The 8167-nt window shown below is 41.9% G+C and overlaps 2 protein-coding genes across 2 annotated transcripts; one reads left to right on the forward strand and one right to left on the reverse strand.

Moving 5' to 3' along the window:
* The first annotated feature begins 368 nt into the window (after nucleotides 1–368).
* On the forward strand, nucleotides 369–4285 carry LOC143299093 (uncharacterized). The gene is made up of 2 exons (XM_076612220.1): nucleotides 369–1092; nucleotides 2351–4285. The coding sequence occupies exons 1-2, from the start codon at nucleotides 868–870 to the stop codon at nucleotides 4118–4120; spliced, it is 1995 nt and encodes a 664-aa protein (XP_076468335.1). The 5' UTR covers nucleotides 369–867; the 3' UTR covers nucleotides 4121–4285.
* LOC143299096 (uncharacterized) lies at nucleotides 4043–8167 on the reverse strand. The gene is made up of 2 exons (XM_076612221.1): nucleotides 6749–8167; nucleotides 4043–4178 (listed from the first exon to the last, which is right to left on the reverse strand). Exon 1 carries the CDS (start codon nucleotides 8133–8135, stop codon nucleotides 6759–6761), a length of 1377 nt encoding a protein of 458 aa, XP_076468336.1. The 5' UTR covers nucleotides 8136–8167; the 3' UTR covers nucleotides 4043–4178; nucleotides 6749–6758.

Raw genomic sequence — 8167 nt, forward strand, 5'->3', positions numbered from 1 at the left:
CCCAACACATTGATCAGGCCTTGCGAGCTTTTATTATATATCATATAATTATGCACGTGTATGTGTGCGCGTGACTCAGTGAAGCCTGACTGAATGCCACAAGAAACAAGTAATCGATGAACGACAAATGGCTGCTGTCCATCGGCTTCACCCAAGTAAGCAGTCTGTTGTGCAAAGGACAGTGGTGTTTGAATGAAACAGAAACAGAAATGATATCTAAAAACGACACACACACACACACACACACACACACACACACACACACACACAGAGTTGAGATAAAAATATTCCTCGCGATAGTATTAACCTCTCCCTCCCCACTCCCTCCAAAACGGAGTGTGACTGCCTTCGTGGCGGTGGTAAAAACGGTTATACATGCAAAAGACCACTCGGGTTTTCATACGAGTGAGAGTGGCAGACCACGGCGGAAAAACTTAAGGGAAACAATTCAAATCCCTTGTCCATTTTGTAAACACAATGTTACTCCCTTCTATTTTCAAAACTGAAAGTGACACAATCAAGGAAAAACCCGTGCTAATTTTAACATCATAAAGAATAGCGGAAAGCTCGTCCTTTTTCTGCGAATATTGCGCTAAATTCGATGAAGGATAGCTCTATTTTTGGGGACAATATCAAACCGGACGAAACCAGTTGGATTCACATAACTTTGTGACTCAGTCGACGACTAACGTCTAAAATGCTCTGTTAACGTGTCGATAATGTTGGACAGCGGTCCTGATCATACACAGGAGGGCTGAATCATCTGTGGCACTGAAAGGCACAAGAGGAATCGTGTGCAGAAACATTCGTATCATCAAAGAGACCCCGAGACAGCTTGTGCCGTGAGTGACTCCCACCCGCCCCAACATGGCGACAGGAGGACAGGGCAGCAACACTGACGAGGACAACACTGTGAACAAACTGACGTGCGCCATTTGTCTGGAGAAATACAGACGCCCCAAGGTGCTGCCCTGTTTCCACAGTTTCTGCCAGGTGTGTCTTCAGGGCGTGGCTGGGTCCTCCCCCTCCCTGTCTTGTCCCTCGTGCCGCGCGTTTGTCCTGTTGCCCCCGGGGGGCGTCAAAGCGTTGCAGGTGAGTCAACATTTGTCGCAGTTGTAGTAGTAGCAGCAGCAGCAGTGGCAAGTAGTAACAGTAGTAGTTGCAGCGGTAGCAGTAGCCTACATGTGACTGAAGACGCAGTAAGAAAGAACTTGGGGAAAACGTAATATTCAAGGATGTTTTTTTTTTAAAAAAAGAGGCCAGACAAAAACTCTCTCTCTCTCTTTCTCTCTGACACACACATAAACACATAAATTATTATATACAATAGGTGTAATAATTCAGGATGCTAAAACAGGAATATATATATATATATATATGTATGTATGTGTGTGTGTGTGTGTGTGTGTGTGTGTGTGTGTGAAATGACACGTAATGCACAATCGCAAATATGGATCAATGTTCATGGAAAGAAATACTATGAAAAGTGAAGGACATCGTACTTTTTCTGTTGATTATAATACTCAGCAGATGTAATTTAAATCTCCTCAAGAATCTAATGTGCATACCACATTCTCCAGAAGACAACATATGACATTCATGTTTCTGTGCATATATTTTTCATCAGTTTTATCGTTAATATTTTGTTTTACTTTATAATCCTACATGTGTGAGCAAAATGTTTAGCAACTAATATGATATATTTCAATGAAAGCATCGTCCGTTTTTGTGTTGTTTTTTGTGTTGTTGTTGTTTTAAATTTCATCTTTTATTAACCATGCCACCGCCACCCATGCTTACATTTATTTGATCCATGTCATCTTCATTGCCTGCACGTTATAATTTCATTTACATATAAGTAAGAGAGAGTACGGAACAGCGATGGAAAGGAACTGTTCATGCCCACAGCACCATCCACCCCCACCCCTCAAAAACTCTTTTTTCAGCCTGAGCCCTGAATTACCGCATAGTCTGGTACGCCTGTCTGCCTGTCCAGCTGTTTCCGAGTTTCTTTGTTTCATTTTTGCTATCTGATGAAGAGAACATATTGATTTGAAAAATTACCATTTATGTTTCATTGTTGAATCATTTTATCGTGAATGTTTTTCTATGCTTCTGAATTGTTAATAGATATCAGGAAGTATTTTGCTTCATACTGACGCATTATGCGAAAATCAAGACATGTCACATGCAAAGGGCTGTGCTTTTCCGAAGTTATGTTAAACAATAACCTTTGTGTGTGTGTTCTTTAACATGAAGATTCTGAGTAAGAACAAAGTAAAAAAAATAAAAAATAAAAAAAAAGATTTTAAAGAACTCCATCAAAGCAAATGTGTTTTGTTTGTTACAGACCAATTTCTACATTGAAGATGACGTGAGCAGTTCAGCGTCATCACCTCAACGACGACTGTGTGATGTGTGCGAAGATGACAGGGAGGCCACACACACTTGTCTCCAATGTCAGCAAAAATTTTGCCTCCCTTGCCGTAAGTACCATGATGGGTTCAGATTAAGTTTTGGGCACACAGTGGTGTCCTTGACACAGGAGGATACAGAGGGGTGTGAGCAGGGAGCTGTCCCAGCAGTAGAGATGTGTCCCAAACACCGTGATCAGCGACTCTTGCTCCACTGCAACAAGTGTCAGGCTGACATCTGCATACAGTGCAAGCTGACTCAGCATGACGGTCACCCCACGGAGGACCTTGTCGACACCCGAGCCAAAGCCAAGACCAGCGTGGAGGAGGCGCTGAAGAGTGTAACACAACAGAGGCACCAGGTACAGCACCTCATCCTCGCCTTCAACGACAGGCGCGCCAAGCTTCTTGACCAGCAGCAAGACACAGAACGGGGCTTTGAGGATCGAGCTGACACCCTGCATCACTGGGTGAACCTGTCACGTGACGAGGCGGTGAAAAGCGTCCAGTTGACGGCCAAAGAACTGGACAAGCCCCTGCAGGAACACGTGGAGCAGTTACAGAACAGGGACTCTGCACTCCACGCTCAACAAGAATACATGGTGCGCGTCTTGAACGACGGCAAGGAGGCCGACATTGTAGCTCTGGAAGCTCAGCTGAAATCTACCCTTCTGGAAAGTTTGGACTTGAAACAGGTAGAGAAAGAGCTGACGACGAACTTCCCCAAGCTTCACGTGAAACACAGCACTTCAGTAGGTCACCAGCAGCTGCGTGAGTTTGTTGGCGTCTTGCAGCCTGTCCAGCCACCGTCGTCTCCACAGCAGTCTGGTTCTGTCGCAGGCTCTGCAAGTTCAGCAGGCTCAACTGCTGCCATGCAGATTTTTGTCAAAATGGAATCACCACGGAAGCTCATCTATTCAAAGAACCCACAGTCTTCGGTCATAGCCATGTGTCCTATCAGCCAGGGCCGACTGTGGGTTATGTACAAACCTTCACCGAATGCTACTATTTTAATGAAGTTGTTTGATGCTGATGGTCAAGTTCTTGCCACAATGAACAATGTTCAGGCATGCAGTGGACTTGTAACCATTACTGATGACAACGTCTTGGCATGGGTTTATCACAAAGCACTGATACAAATGATCAGTCCTGATGGAGAACTGAGCAGCCACAATTTGGAGCTCGATATTGGCCGCTTAGTGTCGTGCGCAACAAACGATAGACAATACATCAGAGTCATCAATGATGGGAGGTTGTTTCATGTAAAGTTTTCGGTGTCAGATAAGCTGGTGTGTTCAAAGGGGAATTTTTTTTGCGAAGTACCACGAGCTGAGCCTTACCCGTGTCACGTGTCTTCTACAGGTGAATACATCGTCCTTGTAGTTGATGGCACAGTGAAGGTCTTCACAACAAAGCAAAGTTCTGTTCTGTTTTCCTCCTACACTCCTGGAAACAGTCGTGCACTGGATGCCTGCTTCTGTCAGTTTGGTGGAAAAGAACTGCTGGCGGTTGTTGTTTTCGGTGATAACAACGTTTACATTATTGATCATACAGATGGTGGGGTGTGTGAACGTTCCTTTAATACAGATACTTCTCTTAACAGACATTTCATGGATCCGGGTTGGCCTCGGCTTCTGGCCACAGACTTTGACCAGCACTTGTGGATCGGGTGTACAGAAGGGAGGTTTGTGATGTTTGACTTGTAACTGTAATCCAGCAGGCAGTAAATCGACAGTGAACTGAGGAAGTGGTCATGCCTTGTGACTGAAATAAACAAGAGTCTTGACATGTCTGCACGTCCGGAGAAATCAGGCATGGTCACACACACACATACACACACACGTGCACAGGCACGTAATTGCACGCAAATACTCACATACAGACACATGTGTATATACACATACACACACACACACACACACACACACACACTCACACACACACACAATTATGTACATGCATAGACAGTTATGGAAACTTTTTTTTTTATCTGATGGCATTTGGTTCTGTTGTATTTTTTTTAAGTTCTCTTGACAAGTAAAGTCTGATGCCTCACACACACACACACACACACACACACACACACACACACACACCATTCACGCACTCATACCACTCACGCACACATATACACATAATGTATTTGATTCCTTATAATCTCTCTCCCTCTCTCTCCATTTCTCTCTGTTGTCTCTCCCTTTCTTATTTTCTGCCTTGCTCGTCTGTTTACATATATTTGTTTCAAGAAAAAAAAAAAGAAATATCTATTCGTATTTATCTGTACTGAATGATGACTGGGCACTTTTATTGAATTGTGATATAAACAGTAAGATTGTATTTTTTATGTATTCGATCCGAACTGGTGGTCTTGGAATGTGTATTACTTTTTGTTATTTGGTTTAGGTGGTGTGTTGTTTTATTGTATGATTTGGTGTACTCTTTATTATGATTTTATGTGTTTAAGTTGTTGTTGTTTTTATTTCATTCAATTTACTGGCGATAAATTGACGGAATGACCAGTGTCAGATGTATATCCAAAGTTTATGAGTATGAATGAGTGAACTTCTGTGCTTGTCTCTTCCATGCTGTGTTCTTTTCAGATTCCACGGAATCGATATTGATGGTGTTATATTGCTGATTTTGCTGGGAGAGTTGGGAGAGAGAGAGAGAGTTACAGAGAGTGTTACAGAATAACAAATGAGAGGGACAGATACACACAGAGAATGTGTGTGTGTTTGTGTTTTGTTTTGTTTTGGTTTTTTGGGTGGGGGGTTGTTGTTGTTTTTCGTTCTTTTTTTTCTTCCTTTTTTAATAACGTTTTCAGTCTTGATATGTCCCTGTGCCAATCGATTGGTCTGTGAGCAGTTACTTTATTCAAAGTAGAAATTTGAAATTTCTGCCTTTTTCATTTCACGCCTCAATGACAGTGTCAAACCAGCACCAGGCTGACAAACTGATTTTGTGTTCATGTAGTTGAAAATAGAGACAAACACACAGTGTATTTTTCGTCATTGCTTTTCAAAGAAAACAAGACGCAAAGTCTTCAGGGATCACGTGTGATTCCAACTGAACAACAAAACAGAAAATGCCAGGAGGAGGAAGAATGATAATCAACAACTCTCTCCCCCCACATGGGTTGAATCTCAACCGGGGATGGGGAGGTCAGGTGGCCAAATTTACCCCGGGGGTTATTCCAGCGAAGTTTGTCAAGATCCTGAGGTTAAACTGGACCAACATGGATCAGAAAAGGGATAGGGAAAGAAAAACAGGGGAAAAACGATTGCAATGTGTTGTATTGTACCTTTCATCTCATCATTGGATACATTCTTGATGTTCTGTATTACTGTAATAAAACTGGTGTGTGAACACTAGCTTTTATTATTATTATTATTATTATTATTATTTTAGAAGCGAACTTAACTTCTACAGAACTCCTGAAAAATGTGGTATTCACACTTCAGAGCTGTGGAAGATTATTTTCACTACAGTTTGACATAAAGTGCTGCAGCTGCTGACACGGCACACGTGTACTGCAAACCATTATATTGGTTCATGTCTTGTGTTTTAGCACACCCTTTTTTTTCCATGGCTGAAGAACATAGAGTGAACGGTAAGTGTGCAGACTGCATGATATTTTTGGAAGATCATGAAGTGGTGATGTGCATGTGTACCAAGTTCTTTTTTCTTTTCTTCATGTATGCACATTCAACTTATGCTAACGACCGTGGGTTATGAAATATGAATCAAGGACGCATTGTGGGGGGCAGTACTACCTAGATTTACATACCCAAATCATTCTTCTGATATATGGCTTTTTAATTGTCAGAATTTAATTAAATTTGGGACATACACAGCATATATATTGTAGTTTTTGGATGTGTGATTTGTTTTATGATAATTGGTGTAGATTTTGTATTTTTGTACATTATAGTTTATTATGCGCGAAGAAATCTATTTTTAGTAACACACACTATAGACACTTTTTGAAGCCTTGAATAAGATTACAGCTCTGATTTTTTTTATATTGGTGTAAAACTAGTTTATCTGGTATGTAAAGCTCAGAATTTGTGTTACTAAGCTTACTTTCTGAGTTTCACCAGTTGCAATAACGCGAATATTTTAAAGAAAAATAATTAAAATTAACAACCCCTTAAAATCATAAAATCAAAGCTACTACAATGTCTGAGATACAAAATCCAGCCATATATATGCATAACCACCTTGCAAAATTTCAGGGTGATTGCTTGAAAAATAAAAAAGTTATGATGTTCATAATAGTGGGAAACAGCAATTTTAGGAGAAAAAAAAAGTAGCAAAAACAAGCAGCAACATACCTTTTGGAAGCTAGTGACCCCCTGCCAGGTATGGAAACCCCTCAATTTCAGCCAATTCTTCTTCCCTGCCAAGTCTCTGAAGTCTTTTCCTTCTTCTGTACTCTTTTGTGGTGGTGTGTGCCCTCCGCTGAGATGTCAGAATGCGGAGTGTATCCTTGTCTTGGAGGAATCGCTCAGTGAAGGCACCGACAGACATACCTAGTTTCACCAGGATATTGCCAAGTGTGTTGGCCCCATCATTGAAAACACACACAGCAATAGCTGCTGCAGTGTTGACAACTGTAAGGCCATTGTTTTTGGTTTTAGGGCTGTATTTCCAGATCAAGTTATTGAAACTTTCATTGGCGTTTTGAGTGTAGCCCTCTAAACACTTCTCCAACAGCTCTTTCTTTGCAAGATCAGCAAAGACTGGCTTGACTACTTCCATGACTGCTTGTGGCAAGTTGTTTTTGTGCCTGTAAGTATCTACAGTGTTGTCAGCTTCTGCCTGCTTGAATGTGCACCAGGTGATTGAACACATAGCATGAAAATGTCTCTTCCTGCCCATGTCATCAAGCTCATCTGAGGACAACTTGTGGTAGAAAATAGCCCACACTGCTTTCTTCATTTCATATAGGTTATGTTTGTTTCCCCTAATGGCATTACCATAGTAATTCTGAATTTTATTTATTTCTGCATCTGTCAGTCTGCCCTTTCCACCTATTGATTTCCCATCTGCCAGTGCTCTACCCTTCATCCCCTTTTTTAGATTGCGCAGCCTAGTCCCCATGCGTTTCTGCACGTGCCCGACACATTCAATCTTTTCAATCACAGTTTCCTGACCATAGGGATATGAGTTCATTACACTTTTGAAACTGTTTGTATCCCCATCCCCAATAAATCTTGTGTACCTCAGATTGTACTGCTGAAGAGAACGGGAAAAAATGCCCTTTGCTATTTCTGCTTCCATCGATCCAGATGATCCTCCATGAGTCAAAGTACACACTGCCTCATGTTCTTCTAACCAGTGTCTATAGCTGCCTGGGTCCCTGCTTTTTAAACTCTTCCCATAGTCACAACCTTTGCATGTCTTGCTCAAGCTGCCAATATCAAGTACCTTTCCTGTTTGACAACCTATGGCAGAAGTCACGCCTATGTTTGAGGTGTGCCCGCGTGTCATGTATGTGCCATCTACCGATACATCTACGTCTTTGACTTCCCCTTCCCCATCTGCCAGCTCATGCTCTATGGCTGCTGCTCTTGCCATGCTTTCTGTCTGCTCTGCACTTGCAGCCTGATATATGGTCTTATTTGTTTTATTGTGACTGCTCTTTTGCACTGGCGGTGGCAAATTCAGAATGCCACAGAATGTTTGTAGCTCCGCTAACCCTCCACAGATACAACGCATGGCTAGATTTGCCCGCCTATTTATGGAGTTTA

The sequence above is a fragment of the Babylonia areolata genome, chromosome 24, assembly GCF_041734735.1.
Source record: "Babylonia areolata isolate BAREFJ2019XMU chromosome 24, ASM4173473v1, whole genome shotgun sequence".
Classification (NCBI taxonomy): domain Eukaryota; kingdom Metazoa; phylum Mollusca; class Gastropoda; order Neogastropoda; family Buccinidae; genus Babylonia; species Babylonia areolata.

Excerpts from the sequence above, each read along its gene's own strand:
- LOC143299093 (XM_076612220.1), top strand. The coding sequence starts at position 868 with ATGGCGACAGGAGGACAGGGCAGCAACACTGACGAGGACAACACTGTG. Across the intron at positions 1,093-2,350 it reads GGGGCGTCAAAGCGTTGCAG|ACCAATTTCTACATTGAAGA; the intron begins GTGAGTCAACAT and ends TGTTTGTTACAG.
- LOC143299096 (XM_076612221.1), bottom strand. The coding sequence starts at position 8,135 with ATGCGTTGTATCTGTGGAGGGTTAGCGGAGCTACAAACATTCTGTGGC.